At 45.8% G+C, this 17,581-nt stretch overlaps 1 protein-coding gene across 1 annotated transcript; it reads left to right on the plus strand.

Moving 5' to 3' along the window:
- The first annotated feature begins 9,140 nt into the window (after window positions 1-9,140).
- On the plus strand, window positions 9,141-15,880 carry LOC137312948 (probable G-protein coupled receptor 139). Its single transcript, XM_067979309.1, has 2 exons — window positions 9,141-9,444; window positions 14,982-15,880. The coding sequence occupies exons 1-2, from the start codon at window positions 9,141-9,143 to the stop codon at window positions 15,878-15,880; spliced, it is 1,203 nt and encodes a 400-aa protein (XP_067835410.1).
- Window positions 15,881-17,581: the final 1,701 nt, after the last annotated feature.

Here is a 17,581-nt window from a genome sequence, read left to right on the forward strand (position 1 = left end):
CTCCTGCTCCCCTAAAGCTGTAAATCCCCGTCCCACACATTCCTTCCCCCTCCCTGTGTTAAATCCCAAACCTATTGCACCATTTCCAACATTCATTTCCTCCACTCCCAGTTTCGTCCCTCACTCTACTCTGGTTGGGTTCAGTTCTACACCCACTGTGTGCAGAGTGAAAACAAAATAAATGTGTGAATGGTGTTCTTTCCAGGTTACTGGGACCCTGAAGCCCCGCCCACCATTTGTTCCTGCTCAATGGGACCCTGAAGCCCCGCCCACCATTTTTTTCCTGCTCACTGGAACCCTGAAGCCCCGCCCACAATTTGGTGCTGGTCACTGGGACCCTGTTGCCCTGCCCACAATTTGAAGCTTGTCACTGAAACCCTGAAGCTTCGCCCACTCTTTGTTCCTCTAACATGGGACCCTGAAGCCCCGCCTATTATTTGTTCCTAGTCATTCGGACACTGAAACCACGCTCACTCTTTGTGCCCTCTCATGGGGGATCTGAAGCCCCGCCCACTCTTTGTTCCGTGTCACTGGGACCCTGAAGCCGCGCCCACTACTTTTTCCTGTCGCAAGATGGCCGCGCATGCGCCGTGCTGTTCGCTGAGGCTTTCCCAACTTCCTCTACCAAGATGGCGGCTGGTTCCCTGGTGAACCGGAGGCATCACTGAGGAGAGATCCTCGCAGATGCCGCCATTAGACCCACAGTCGGGTTTCCGAAGCCTCTGTTTCCACCCCCCACCGGAGTTTGCATTTACCCCCGGCCCTCGCTCTCGATCTCCACCCTCCGGGGTGTGCATTGATCCACCGCTCTCGCTCTCTGCGTCCATTCCCGGTGGTTTGTATCGATCCCCGGCCCCGCTCTCTGTCTCTTCCCCCCTCCTCCGCCCCCCGTTAAAACAATGCACCCGAAAGCAAACCTCTACCGCCCCTGCGCGCTGGGATCCACTGATATGAATAGGCCGTATTCATTCTCCCGGTCATTGCAGAGTTTTCTGTTTTTATTTAACATGAAACATTAAACGGAGGCCCGGAGCCAAACCGCTGCCCTTTTCCCTTTCAGAAACCAGAGACCCGGAGAGCCCCTCCGCCCTGAGCCCTTTAAGAAACCTGAGACCCGGAGCGACCCGCCGCCCTGAGCCCTTTCAGAAACCTGAGGCCCGGAGCGACCCACCGCCCTGAGCCCTTTCAGAAACCTGAGACCCGGAGCGACCCGCCGCCCTGAGCCCTTTCAGAAACCTGAAGCCCGGAGCGACCCGCCGCCCTGAGCCCTTTCAGAAACCTGCGGCCGGAGCGACGCATCGCCCTGAGCCTTTTATTTCAACCAGCAATGTGAAAGTTCAATTGTTTCCGATTCTGTTACCTGGCCGGAATTTTGTTCTGGGAGTACAGTTCCCCCCAGACCGCCTATCAATCAAACTTGATTGGTGTAGATGATTGACATTATTTCTGCACCAATAATAAGCGCGGAGATGAACTCGAGGCCGATAGTCTGTTCATCGTCCACTCGCAGTCGGGAGGGGACGGGACTTTTGCTGGACAGTGCGGCAGTTCGAAACCCAATGCCTCTTTGTCTTAAACACTGAAGGAGACGGGCCGGGGATGTTTATTGATTTATCTTTTAATAAAGGATTATGTTTCAAAATATTAATTATTAAAAATGAACGAAGTATTTAAAATCAAATGGAAAAGACAACTATGTGGTGAGCAGGAATATTTTAGCATTTATTATTAAATGTGTTGGATTGTCAAGAATTTTATTATTAACTTATGACACAAGAAAATGAAGCGAGGCAGGGTCGGCGCTTAAAGGGATAATGCGTCCTTTGTTACTGTGCTGTCGCCAGTTAAATGAACAGACACCGTTACCTTTCCTGCTAACTTCCAGCTGTACGCCCACTGATACTCTGCCCGTCGAACACTTCCTGGGATCACTTCCTATTCCATACTGTCCCGAAGCGGGACATTGAATGTCGATGCTTCAAGCTGACTCCACCTGGTCTACAGCTTCAATTCTTCTCACCACAGGACTCAAACATCCACTTTGGACTCTCTCAGACTGTCTCCTTCATTTTCTTCAATTTACGACCAGGCTATAAGTTCAGGTGGAAATTTCAATCACTAACCTTGCACTGTCTCCTCTGAATTCACTGTGGTCCTATCCTCTCTTATCCTCTCCCTCCATATAAATTCTGCTGCCCATAATCACCACAACATGCTTGACCTTGTCATCTTATGTGGCATCTCTATTCCCATTGTCTCGATCACAGATAAGCCATCTCCACTACTTCCTTGTATCCCTCATGTCCCATCGTCATAACTCAATTCTTCCCATATTCTGACCAATCCCCCGAGAATCCACTCTGTGTTCTCTGATACACTTGATAAATCAGGTCTTTGTTAAACTGTGTTGACGATATTCGCTAAAGTGTATAGTTTATTCAAGCATAGTTTGTAAAATGAACAAAAACTACAGATTGCAGTCAATCTTTCACAAAAAAACAAGAAATGATAGTATAAAAACACTGATGGCATATATCCCAGTGACAATAATTCCACAGGTTGCTGTTTTACTTGCTTCTTTTACCTTTGAAGGTCCAAGTTGCTCACTGATGCGAGGGTTACAATTATAGACAAATGTCGCCCTCCGCTGGTGGGTACCGCACGGTGCAATGTTTCCAATAAGGTCGAAATGTCGCCCTCCGCTGTTGGATACTGCACGATTCAGTGGTTCCAGTGAGGTGGAAATGTCGCCCTCCGCTGTTGGACACTGCACGATTCAGTGATTCCAGTTCGGAGGAAATGTCGCCCTCCGCTTGCGGACACTGCAGGGTGCAGTGGTTGTATTTGAAGCGAAAATAATTGTGACAATTAAATAACCAGTCATCTTTAGACTCGAATCTTAAGCCTGCCGTTTCAGTGAAACAGATCACGGAAACATCAATCTCTGATCTGAGAACACGTTTGCAGCATTCACCGTTGTTCTTCCCGACTGTAAACACAGGTGCAAAGGAGTCTTCTTTTCCGTGTCCAGGAGCTCTGAACCACGGAAGAGAGCAGCTGGGATACATTTCTTAGACGCATCTAGATTGACGCACGACGACTTTGTTGTCAGTAAAGAGGGACGAGAAAGAAAAAAATGCCGTTTGCCCCTCTCAGTGTGGCACTGAAGGATTGTGTCCAGGGTGAAGTTCTGTTCCCACCGTACAATCCTCCCCCAAGATTGTCCTTTCTGAGCTCCAGTCAGGTGATGCTGAACACTCAGGTGGGAAAGACCGAAATCTACAACAATGTGTTTAAAGTAAAGATGATTTATTTTACATTTATCCAGAATATTAAACCCCAGCCCAGTTATTGGGCTTCTTAACATTCGCAGAAACAAACTCCAACTATCGGAATGAACATGGTTCAGCCCTGGAGGTGATTGACTGCAGCAATAACAGCAGAATCCAACCCCTGCAGTCAGAAGTGAATTCGCTGGTGTTTCAGCAGTTTCGATGAATTAGTGTATTCCTTCCCACACGGAGCGGAGGAACGGTCTATCCTCATTGTGAACTCGCTGGTGTGTCAGCAAATGTGATGACAGAGTGAATCTCTTCCGACACATGGAACATGTGAACGGTCTCCCCCAGTATAACTGCGTCGATGATTTTCCAGCTGGGACTCGAAATTGAATCCCTTCCCACAGTCCCCACGTTCCTACGGTTTCTCCGTGGTGCGGGTGTCCTGTGACCCTTCAGGTTGGACGATCAGTTGAAGCCTCGTCCACGCACAGAACACGTGTACGGTTTCTCCCCGCTGTGAAAGGTGTGGTGTTTTTTCAGGCTCTGTATCTGGTTAAAGCTCTTTCCACAGTCAGTGCACTGGAACTCTCACTCGGGTGTGTGTCTCGGTGCTTTTCCAGTCACACTGATGTTTGAAATCTTTTCCCACAGACAGAACGGACAAACATTTCTCCTTCCACATTCAAAGGCCGATGATATTCATGACCTGATGAATGGAGTGACTGTCAGAGCTTGAGGTGATATTTGGTTTGACTTTCCCGTCTGCAAATCCTCCCTTTCTAATACCCTGTAAAAGGACTTTATATAAGTCATCACTGTAAATGGAAGATTGAAATTCAGAACAGGCAATTCTAGTTTCCATGGAATATTCTTTCATCTCCTGTTCCCCCAAAGCTGTAAATCCCAGTCTCACACAATCTTTCCCCTCTCTGAGCTCATTGTTTGAAAATCATCACTTGGTCTCTTTTTATTTCTTTTCTCCTCTCCAAATATTCTCTCTTCCTCCCCTTAAAGTGCAAACTCAGACTGTGGTTCAGTTCCACATTCATTGGTTGCCACCAGTTTGCTGCCCAGGTGTCTGACACTTGAGGTTGAGTGTGTGGAGTTCCCCGATGGTGTTCTCACCCGATACCGGGGTCACTGGATCGCCGTCGAGAGCAGGAGCCTTGTTGGATTTTCCCCCTGACTTCCGGCAGCGGCACTCAGTCCAGTTGTATTGTTCGAACTGGTATCCACTAACTCAGCACAGACTGTGGATTAAACCTGGGTCATTCCTGGTCTCTACAAGAAAATTGCCAAAATCTTAAAACAAATCATTCTTCAGTCACTGCAAAAATTCTGAAATGAAACAAGTGAGTTGGATTCTGTGGATAGGACTGTGTCAGATTCTGGTGGAGGGGACTTTGTCAGATAATGGTGGAGGGGACTTTGTCGAATTCTGTTGGATAGGACTCTGTCAGATTCTGGTTGAGTGGATTCTGTCAGATTCTTGTGGAGAGGACTGTGTCAGATTCTCGTTGAGGTGATTCTGTCAGATTCTTGTGGAGAGGACTGTGTCAGATTCTGGTGGACAGGGCTCTGTCAGATTCTGTTGGAGGGAATTCTGTCAGATTCTGGGGGTGAGGACTGTGTCAGATTCTGGTGGAAGGGACTGTGTAAGATTCTGGTGTCAGTGGATTGTGTCAGATTCTGGTGGAGAGGACTTTGACAGATTCTGGTGGAGACGGCTGTGTCAGATTCTGGTGGAGTGGACAGTGTCAGATTCTGGTGGAGTGGACAGTGTCAGATTCTGGTGTCAGTGGATTGTGTCAGATTCTGGTGGAGTGGACAGTGTCAGATTCTGGTGGAGTGGACAGTGTCTGATTCTGGTGGAGTGGACAGTGTCAGATTCTGGTGGAGTGGACAGTGTCAGATTCTGGTGGAGTGGACAGTGTCAGATTCTGGTGGAGTGGACAGTGTCAGATTCTGGTGGAGTGGACAGTGTCAGATTCTGGTGGAGTGGACAGTGTCAGATTCTGGTGGAGTGGACAGTGTCTGATTCTGGTGGAGTGGACTGTGTCTGATTCTGGTGGAGTGGACATTATCAGATTCTGGTGGAGTGGACAGTGTCAGATTCTGGTGGAGTGGACAGTGTCAGATTCTTGTGGAGTGGACAGTGTCAGATTCTGGTGGAGTGGACAGTGTCAGATTCTGGTTGAGTGGACAGTGTCAGATTCTGGTGGAGTGGACAGTGTCAGATTCTGGTGGAGTGGACAGTGTCAGATTCTGGTGGAGTGGACAGTGTCAGATTCTGGTGGAGTGGACAGTGTCAGATTCTGGTGGAGTGGACAGTGTCAGATTCTGGTGGAGTGGACAGTGTCAGATTCTGGTGGAGTGGACAGTGTCAGATTCTGGTGGAGTGGACAGTGTCAGATTCTGGTGGAGTGGACAGTGTCAGATTCTGGTGGAGTGGACAGTGTCAGATTCTGGTGGAGTGGACAGTGTCAGATTCTGGTGGAGTGGACATTATCAGATTCTGGTGGAGTGGACAGTGTCTGATTCTGGTGGAGTGGACAGTGTCAGATTCTGGTGGAATGGACTGTGTCAGATTCTGGTGGAGTGGACAGTGTCAGATTCTGGTGGAGTGGACAGTGTCAGATTCTGGTGGAGTGGACAGTGTCAGATTCTGGTGGAATGATGTGTGTCAGATTCTGGTGCAATGGACGGTGTCAGATTCTGGTGCAATGTACGGTGTCAGGTTCTGGTGCAATGTACGGTGTCAGATTCTGGTGCAATGGACGGTGTCAGATTCTGGTGGAGTGGACAATGTCAGATTCTGGTGGAGTGGACAATGTCAGATTCTGGTGGAGTGGACAATGTCAGATTCTGGTGGAATGATCGGTGTCAGATTCTGGTGGAAGGGACAGTGTCAGAGTCTGGTGGTGGTGCCTTTGTCAGATTCCGTTGGAATGGACTGTTTCTGATTCTGGTGGAGAGGACTTTGTCTGATTCTTTTGGAGGGGACGGTGTCAGATTCTGGTGGAGGTGACTGTGATGATTCTGGTGGAGAGGACTGTGTCAGATTCTGGTGGAATGGACTGTGTTAGATTCTGGTGCAGGGGACCGTGTCAGATTCGGGTGGAGGGGCAAGTGTCAGATTCTGGTGGAGAGAACTGTGTCAGATTGTCGTGGAATGGACTGTGTCAGATTCTGGTGCAGGGGACCGTGTCAGATTCGGGTGGAGGGGCAAGTGTCAGATTCTGTTGGAGAGAACTGTGTCAGATTCTCGTGGAATGGACTGTGTCAGATTCTGGTGCAGGGGACCGTGTCAGATTCGGGTGGAGGGGCAAGTGTCAGATTCTGGTGGAGAGAACTGTGTCAGATTCTCGTGGAATGGACTGTGTCAGATTCTGGTGGAGACGACAGTGTCAGTTTCTGCTGGAGAGGACTGTGTCAGGTTCTGATGGAGGGGACTGTGTCAGATTCTGGTGGAGGGGACGGTGTCAGATTCTGGTGGAGGGGACGGTGTCAGATTCTGACGGAGAGGACTGTATCCAATTCTGATGGAGAGGACTGTGTCAGATTCTTGTGAAGGGAATTGTGTCAGATTCTGATGGAGAGGACTGTGTCAGATTCTGGTGGAGAGGACAGTGTCAGATTCTGGTGGACGTGACTGTGTCAGATTCTGGTGGAGAGGACAGTGTCTGATTCTTGTGGAGGGGATTGTGTCAGATTCTGGTGCAATGTACAGTGTCAGATTCTGGTGGAGGGGACCGTGTCAGATTCTGTTGGAAGTGACTTTGTCAGATTCTGCTGGATATAACAGTGTCAGATTCTGGTGGAGGGGACGATGTCAGGTTCTGGTGGAAGGGAGTGTGTCAGATTCAGGTGGAGGGGACAGTGTCAGATTCTGGTGGAAGTGACTGTGTCAGATTCTGGTGGAGAGGACAGTGTCAGATTCTGGTGGACGTGACTGTGTCCGATTCTGGTGGAGAGGACAGTGTCAGATTCTGCTGGAGATGACAGTGTCTGATTCTTGTGGAGGGGATTGTGTCAGATTCTGCTGCAATGTACAGTGTCAGATTCTGGTGGAGGGGACCGTGTCAGATTCTGTTGGAAGTGACTTTGTCAGATTCTGCTGGAGATGACAGTGTCAGATTCTGGTGGAGGGGACTATGTCAGATTCTGGTGGAATGGACTGTGTCAGATTCTTCTGGAGTTGACGGTGTCATATTCTGGTGGAGGTGACTATATCAGATTCTGATGGGATGGACTGTGTCAGATTCTTTTGGAGATGGATGTGTCAGATTCTGGTGGAGATTACTCTGTCAGATTCTCGTGGAGGGCACTTTGTCAGATTTTGGTGGAGGGGACTCTGTCAGATTCTGGTGGAATGGACAGTGTCAGATTCTGGTGGAGCGCACTGTGTCAGATTCTGTTGGAGGGGAATTTGTCGGATTCTGGTGGAGAGGACAGTGTCAGATTCTGGTGGAGGGGACGATGTCAGATTCTGGTGGAAGGGAGTGTGTCAGATTCAGGTGGAGGGGACTGTGTCAGTTTGTGGTGTGTCAGATTTTGTGCGAAGGGGACTGACTCGGATTTTTGGGGGAGGAGGACTGTGTCAGATCTTGGGGGGAGGGTGAGCTATATCAGATTTGGGGGGTCTCTCAGATTTCGGGGCAATGGACCGTGTCAGACTTTTTCCAGAATGGACTGCGCCAGATTTTGAAGACCGTTATATGTTTTTACGGAGCGGCTGGTGTCAGATATTCTGTGGAGGTGGGCGGTGTCAGATTTTGTGTGGAGGGAATTGTGTCACATTTTGGGGGAAGGGGACTGCGTCAGATTTTGGGAGAGTGGACAGTGTCAGATTTTGGTAGGAGTGGGAGCTGTATCATCATTTGGGCGAAGGGACTGTATCAGATTGGTGGTGTGTGGGCTGTATCAGATTTTTTGGGAAATGGACTTTACCAGTTTTGGGGGCAAGGGGAGCTGTATCATATTTTGTTGGTGAAGTTTACTACAGACATTCAGGTATTCAGGGATTCCCCAGACTATGCCAGTATTTACACGGGTCTGTGAGAGTGGGTCAATGTATAATGGGGTACCAGGGACTGTACACATTCAAACTTTACCCAGACCATGTCATTATTTACAGGGACCTATGGGAGTGGTTCAATATTTACAATGTTACTAGGTAGTGTACACATTCAGACCGTCCACAGGTTGTGTCAGAAAATCAAGAAGCGGATCAATATTTTTCAAAGTAACCATAGGCTTTATCATAATCTGTAGGAATATTTACAGGGAAATCTATAGACTGCGCGAATATTTCCAGTAGAATCCAAAGATGGTGCCATTATTTTCAGTTAGATCCAAAAAGACTGCCCAGTATTTACAAGAGGATCCATAGATTTGCCAATATTTCCGGGGTGTCCAGAGATTGCACCAAGATTCACAGAATGGTCACCAAACTGACTAGTAGAATGGTTCTGTTTCCATCTCTAAGTGTAAACCTAACCCTTGAGAAGTATGTAAGAACTCTCTGAAATTAAAGGGTTTCACTCAGAAATAATCGGCAATCTGTAAATGAAGTTGCCCTCCCTTCACATCCCTGCTGTCAGACTGCGGGTCTGATAGTTTCTGTTCTTCCAAATATTTATTAAAATAATATACTGGGCTTTTGGCTTCCCATCTGTGTGATATTTGGTAAAATATACGTTATGATATAAAAATTGTTGGATATAAAGTTGTAAACTGATTCTGTTTGTTCAGTGACTGTAATCAATGTCAGTCTCCACGGACCCTAATTGTGCCACCGAAGTATATCGCTCTGCTATTAATAAGCGACTACTTTCAATGTGTCATCCCATAGTGTCAATGGGAGCATCACCTCTCGAACTGACAGGGATCAGCGGCTGTACAAAGAGGGGAAGAATAGATGGGAATCTGAGATCAAGAGATTGGAATGTTACAACAATGGGTCGGAATCTAAGAACAATGGATTGGAATGTTACATCAATGGGTCGGAATCTGAGAACAATAGATCACAGTAATCCATTCTGGACTTTACAATATCTGTATGTATATTATCATACACTGCCATTAGAAGATCGGATATTTTATGTGCTTTTTGGTCTACAAGTAATTTACTATCCCCTCCTCGCTGCTGTTGGTGTCACTGGTAAGTCTCCATATCCAGCTATTCACTCTATAAACGATCTTCCAATGTATTAATGTTCTTATCATTCCATGTCCCACACTCGTTGCTGTTGGTTTTCCAAGTAAGTTTCTATATCCAGCTTTTGATTCCATAAACCATGTTTCACTGTATTACTCTTCTTATCATTCCCGATCCCACACTCGCTGCTCTTGGTTTTCCAGGTAAGTTTCTATATCCAGCTATTAATTCGTTAAACCATGTTTCACTGTATTATTTTTCTTATCATTCCCTGTCCCTCAATCGCTGCCATTGGTGTTCCGGGTAATTCTCTATATCCAGCTAATAATTCTATAAACGAAGTTCAAATGTATTACTGATCATGTTGTTCCCTGTCCTGCACTTGTTGCTGTACGATATGATGGTAATTATTTAACAATGCTGTACAATATGATGGTAAGTCTTTATATTCTGCTCAAAAATTAAAGGGTTTACCCGGGAAATATATTGATGTGGGTAGCCGGGATGGGAGATATATGGATGGGAGTAAAAGGGATGCGAGATATATTGGAGGGGGGGGGGAACAGCGATGGGTGATGTATTTACGTGGATTTTCTGAGTGCGTTAAGCCTAATATACAAGGGATCCAGAGATCGTACCAATGTTTACAGGGGGTCCGAGGACGGTACTAATATTAACAGGGGATCCGGAGACTGTATTAATATTTACAGAGGATCCAGAGATGGAACGAATAATTTCAGGGGATTCAGAGATGGCACTAGTATATACTAAGCATTCAGAAACAGTACTAATATTTAAAGGTTATCCAGAGGCGGTATTAATATTTGTATGGAATCCAGAGACGGTAATGATGTGCACAGCGAATCCAAAGGTGACACTAATATTTACAGGGGATTCAGAGAAAATACGGAATTAGCAGTGGATCCAGAGACAGTAATAATATTTACAAGGGATTTAGAGAAAGTACTAATATTTAATGCGGATCCAGAGAAGGAACTAATATTTCCGGGGGAACCAGAGGCAGTTCAAATATTTACAGGGGTCTGGAAACAGTATTAATATTTAGAGGGGATCCAAGACGGTGCTAATATTTACAGCGGATCCAGAGTCGGAACTAATATTTACAGGGGATCCAGATATGATGCTAATAATTACAGGGGATCCAGAGACGGTATTAATATTTAAAGGTGATGTGGAGACAGTATTATTTTTAACAAGGGATCCAGAGACGGTAATAATATTTGCAGTGAATCCAGCGCAGTATTATTATTTACAGTGGAATGCAGGGATGGTCCGAAAATTGATAGGGATCCTGATTTTCTATTAATATTCACAGCGGATCCAGAGAGGGTTCAAATAGGTACAGGCGATCCAGAGATGGCACTAAATTTCACAGTTGATCCAGAGGCGTTAATAATATTTACAGGGGATTCAGAGACGGTACTATTACTTACAGTGTATCCAGAGACATAAATTGTATTTATAGGCCGACCCAGAGATGATACTAATATTTACAGGGGATCGAGAGACGGTACTATTAATTACAGGAGGCACAGAAATTGTCCTAATTTTGACAGGGGATCCAACGATAGTGCTAATATATACAAAGGATCCAGAAGCAGTACTAATATTTAAATGTTATCTAGAGACGGTATTAATATTTAAGAAGGATCCAGAGACGGTACTAATATTTACAGGGGGTCCAAAGATGATACTAATATGTACAGGTGATCCAGAGACGCTATTAATATTTACAGGAGGATTCAATGACTGTACCAATAGTTACAGGGGATCCAGAAACGTTATTAATGTTTACAGTGGAACCAGAGACGGTACTAATATTTACAGGGGATACTGAGATGTTACTAAAATATACAAAGGATCTAGAAACAGTACTCATATTGAAAGTATAACCCACGCACATTACTAATTTTTACATGATATCTCAAGATGGTACTAATAATTACAGGGGGTCCAAAGATGGTATCGATATTTACAGGGGTTCTGGAGACTGTACGGATATTTACAGGGAGGGTCCTGTTACGGTACTAATAGTTATAGGGTATCGTGACACGGTACTTATGTTTACAGGGGACCGTGTTACTCTACTAATAGTTACTGAGGATCCAGACACAGTACTTATGTATACAGGGGAACCTGTTACTGTACTAATAGTTACTGGGGATCCAGACACGGTACTTATGTTTACAGGGGAACCTGCTCCAGTACTAATAGTTACAGGGGATGCAGACACGGTACTTATGTTTACAGGGGAACCTGTTACTGTACTAATAGTTACTGGGGATCCAGACACAGTACTTATGTTTACAGGGGAACCTGTTACTGTACTAATAGTTACTGGGGATCCAGAAACGGTACTTATGTTTACAGGGGAACCTGCTCCTGTACTAATAGTTACTGGGGATCCAGAAACGGTACTTATGTTTACAGGGGAACCTGTTACAGTACTAATAGTTACAGGGGATGCAGACACGGTATTATGTTTACAGGGGAACCTGTTACTCTAATAATAGTTACAGGGGATCCAGACACGGTACTTATGTTTACAGGGGAACCTGTTACAGTACTAATAGTTACAGGGGATGCAGACACGGTATTATGTTTACAGGGGAACCTGTTACTGTAATAATAGTTACAGGGGATCCAGACACGGTACTTATGTTTACAGGGGATCCTGTTACTGTAATAATAGTTGCAGGGGATCCAGAGACTGTATTAAGATTTACAGTTGAACCAGGGACGTTGCTAATATTTACAGGGAATGCAGAGGCGGCACTAGCTCTACAGTGGATCGAGAGACGATAATATATTTGCAGGGGATCCATTAACAGTACTAACAGGGGGATCCAGAGACGGTGATATATTTCCGCAGGGTTCCAGAGAGCGTATTCATATTTACCTGGGTCGAGAGATGGCAATAATATTTACAGGGCATCCTGAGACGGTTCCGTTATATAGAGGGGATGCAGAGACGGTGCAAGTATTTATATGTGATGCAGATACAGTATTAATATTTACAGCGGATACAGAGACGGCATTTAAATTTACAGTTGGATCCAGAGATGGCATTAATATTTACAGGGCATCCAAAGACGTTACTAATATTTGCAGGCAATCCAGAGACGGTAATATTATTTGCAGGGAATCGGGAGACGGTACTAACATTTACTGGGGATCCAAAATCGTTGCTAATATTTACAGGGGATACAGAGACGGTACTATTAATAACTGGCAAACCTGAGACGGTACTGATATTTAAAGCGTATCCAATAACGCTACTGATTATTACAGGGAATCCAGGTACGGTACTAAAATTTACAGGGGTCCCGAGGTGGTACTAATATTTTTCAAGGGGTCCCGAGACTGTACTCACACTTACAGTAGAGCCAAGGATGGTACAAATAATTACAGGGTATCCAGGGATAGTACCAATAATACAGGGGATAGAGAGGCGATAGCAATATTTGCAGTGTATCCAGAGACGGTCCTAAAATTTACAGTGGTCCAGAGACGGTACTAATAATTACAGGGGGTCGAAGGATTGTACTAATATTACAGGGGATCCAAAGACAGTACGAATATTTACAGGTGGATCCAGAGATGTTACGAATATTTACAGGCGATCCAGAGACGGTAGTAATATTTACACGGAATCCAGAGATGGAACTAACATTTGCAGGGGATACGGAGATGGCACTGATATTTACTGGTGATCCTGAGATTGTACTCATTTGTAAAGCGTATCCAGTGGCGTTACTAATATTTACAGGCGATTCAGAAACGATGCTAATATTTACAAGGGACCCAGAGACGGCACTAATATTTACAGAGGATCCAAAGACAGAACTAATATTTACGAAGATCTAGAAACGGTAACATTATTTACAAGGGGTCCAGAGACTGTACTAATAATTACTTGGGAACCAGAGATTGCACTAATATTTACGGGGGATCCAGACACGGTGCTAACATTTACAGGGGATCCAAAAACGATACTAATATTCACAAAGGATGCAGAATCGGTACTAACATTTACAGGCGTTCCAGAGGCGGAACTGATATTTGCAGGGGTTTCAAGGACGCTAATAATATTTACAGCGCGTCCAGAGGCGGCATTAATATTTACAGGGGGTCCAGAGACGGTATTAATATTTAGAGGGGCTCCAGGGATGGGGCTCATAATTACAGGGGTTCCAGTGTCATTATTCATACTTCTCGGGGATCCAGGGAGGTACCAATACTTACAGGGGATAAAAGTCGGAAATAATATTGACAGGTAGTCCAGAGACGGTACTAATATTGACAGGGAACACAGAGACGGTACTAATATTTACAGGGAACACAGACGGTACTAATATTTACAGCGGACCCAGAGACGGTACTAATATTTAAAGGTGATCCAGAAACAGTACCAGTATTTACAGGGGATCCAGTAACGGTACTAACAATTCGATGGAATCCCAGAACGGCAGTGATATTTACAAATGATCCAGAGTCGGTACTAACATTTTTAGCGGGTCCAGAGGGGGTACAGATATTTTCGGTGGGTTCAGCCGCGTTACAAATATTTACAGCGCGTACAGAGACGGTGCTAATAGCTTCGGGGATCTCGGGAAGATGTTAATACATAGACGAGATCCAAAGCCGGTACTAATATTTAGAGCTGATCCTAAGATGCTACTAATAATTACAGGTGATCTAGAGAAGATACGAAAATTTAGAGGGGATCCAGAGACGGTACTAATATTTACAGGGGATCCAGACACGGTACTAATACTTACAGAGAATCCAGACACGGTACTCATATTTACAGGGGTCTATAGACGGTACTGATATTTACAAGGAATCCAGACACGGTACTATTATTTACAGGGAATCCAGACACGGTATGAATATTTACAGGGAATCCAGACACGGTACTAATATTTACAGGGGTTTATAGACGGTACTAATATTTACTGGGTATCCAGACACGGTACTAATATTTACAAGGGATCCAGACACGGTACTAATAATTACAGGCGATCCAGACACGGTACTAATATTTACAAGGGATCCAGACACGGTACTAATATTTACAGGGTGTCTATAGACGGTATTCATATTTACAAGGGATCCAGACACGGTACTAATATTTACAGGGGATCCAAACACGGTACTAATATTTACAGGGGGTCTATAGACGGTATTAATATTTACAAGGGATCCAGACACAGTACTAATATTTACAGGGGATCTAGACAAGGGACTAATATTTACAGGGGATCCATAGACAGTACTAATATTTGTAGAGGAGCCAGAGACGTTACTAATATTTACAGGGGATCCAGAAACGGGATTAATATTTACAGTGCTTCCGGAGACAGTAGTAATAATTACAATTGTTCTAGAGACGGCATTAATACTTACAATGGTTCCGGCGAGGGCACTAATATTTGCAGGGCTCCAGAGATTTACTATTATTTACAGGGTCTACCATCCTGATATATAATTTCCCTGTTGATTTCCCTTCCTTACAGTTAACATCTTGACGATGATCATCCTGTCTCGGGGAAAGTGCGGTCTCTCCAAATGCGTCACTCGCTACCTGGTGGCTATGGCAACTGCGGATCTACTGGTCGTTATCACCGATCTGATGCTCAGGCAAATTCCAATTCGTTATCAGGGTCAGTTTGAGTTCTTGTGGTCCATCCACGTGTGTAATATCCACGCCGTCCTGCTTTTTGCAGCCGCCGACTGTTCTGTCTGGTTCACGGTCACTTTCACCTTTGATCGATTTGTGGCCATTTGTTGTGAGAAGCTGAAAACGAAATATTGCACCGAGAAAACGGCGGCTGTGGTTCTCGGAACAGTTACTGTGCTGGGTTGTTTGAAGAACACCACCTGGTACTTTATGTTCATAGGTCGGTATCGGCTTTACAATAACCCCTGGTTTTGTGGTGTAACAATCAGTGTTCTGTATTCACGTGCGTGGTCAGTAATCGAACTCCTTCACAATATCCTCACTCCGTGTGTGCCATTTGTTCTGATTCTGCTGCTCAATGCTTTAACCGTCAGACACATTTTAATGGCCAGCAGAGCCCGCATGAGACTCCGGGGTCACAGCAGTGAAGAGAGTCCCAGAGACCCAGAGATGGAGAGCCGAAGGAAATCCATCATTTTACTTTTCGTAATATCAGGGAATTTCATCCTGTTATGGGTGCTGTTTATGGTGTTCTCTATATCGAACCGGATGTGGTATTTGGGGTACGAGTCTGTATTGCTCCCTCTGTTTATACAAGAACTGGGATTCATGCTCCAGCTCCTGAGCTGCTGCACAAACACTTGTATTTATGTCGTTACCCAGACTAAATTCAGAAAGCAGTTGAAGAATATATTGAAATATCCCTTTAAAGCAAGTGTTAAATTCATGAAATAGTTAGAAGATCTGACGATTTTCTAAGAGAAGAGTCCGTTCTGTGACACCTGGGGCATGATTTTGGCCTGTAAAAACAAGCGGGTTAAGGTTGGGGGGAGGCAGTAAAAATTGCAAAATCTGAAACCCACCCCCAACTCGCCTTCAATCCGTCCGTTTCCGGTTATCACGGGACGAAGGGCGGGCGTCCAACCAGCTCTCAGGGCATGAAAAACTTTCAACAAGGCTGCGGGCTGCCATTTTGAGAGTTTTTCTTTATTTTTACGCCTGAGGGCTGGGATTCCGGGGCCTTTTACTTCACGAATTGAGAAAGGAGGTGACAATGCCCGGAACTGCAGGTAAGTGCCTTCGTAGCACAGCTTGTGGGCCCAAAGGAGGAGGAGTGCTTTCTCAGGCTCAACAAGCCTGCCTGCAGCAACCCTATAAAGAAGATCGAACGACCTGGTGAGATTAAAATGGGCACCTGGTTGTTCTTCGAGCCGGCACGGACACGATGGGGCGATTGGCCCCCTTCTGTGCTCTATCTTTTCTGTGGTTCTATGACCTCTCCCCACGATCTCCAACCTCCCTCACGATTGCTGACCCACCGCCACCTTATCCGACACCCCACGATCGCCGACACCCCGCCTACGATCTCCGACTCTCTCACGATCTCCGGCCCCCTCACGATCTCCGAGGCCCTCCATAATATCCGACCCTCCCACGATCTCCGACCCCCACACCATCTCCAACCCCTCCCCAACGATTGCCAACAACTCACCCTCATGAGTGACCGAAACCTGTGACTGACCATTCGCAATGACTGACCACACCCGAATGCACCCAATGACCTCCACAAAACACCCGATGACTCGCGACACTCCCTGATGAACCATGACAGCACCATTGCCACCCCGACAATCCCCGAATCCCCCGCTGAATCCCTGCCCCATCCCCCCACAGATGCCCCGCCCCCACACGCCCGACCATTTGACACTTACCTTTACATCTCCTCTTCCTTGCTCTTCTTCCCTCAATCAGGCCGGTGGGGGGGAGGGGGTGGAAAACGATGTCCATCATCTGTCAAAATCATATCGGCATCTGGGAAACACGTACTTCCAGGATGCGGGTCCGGAAGTCCAGCCTCCCGCCCCTGCCCGGCTCCAAGCTAAAATCATGCCCATGGAGTTTGAGTCTCTCTCCGCCAAGCTGCGGTGTCCCATGCACCGTGCATTCTGCAATCACTGAATCCTTTATAGCCTGCGGATATTTATCAACTCATTTACCGCGTTTGTCAAGTTTATATCTCAAGAAAGTACAAGTTGTAACATAATATGTCATTACTAATTGCAACAAATGTTTCACCATATTGGAGAATTTTAAAGGTAATAAAACAAACAACAATTCAAGGTGCCGATGACCAGCGTCTGAAAGAGGAGGGAGGTGAATGAGATACCGGGACTGTCCATATTATTACCACACACCAGGTGGGAGAGCAGTGAGCAGAAAGTACACATTATTTCACCACACACCCCTGTGGGAAGCAGTGAGTGGTAAAGTCCACACTCGCCCCCGCCGCTCCCACCCCCCGCATACCCTTCGGGAGAGCAGTGATTGGTAAAGTCTACATAGCTGTTGGAATTATATCCCGTTACTGGAGCACGGTAATTCTCTAATCAATTCGATCTGATACCGTTTTGGTAAAGGAATTGAAGCTTTATTGTT

Source organism: Heptranchias perlo, unplaced genomic scaffold (assembly GCF_035084215.1).
Source record: "Heptranchias perlo isolate sHepPer1 unplaced genomic scaffold, sHepPer1.hap1 HAP1_SCAFFOLD_44, whole genome shotgun sequence".
NCBI classification, from domain to species: Eukaryota; Metazoa; Chordata; class Chondrichthyes; order Hexanchiformes; family Hexanchidae; genus Heptranchias; species Heptranchias perlo.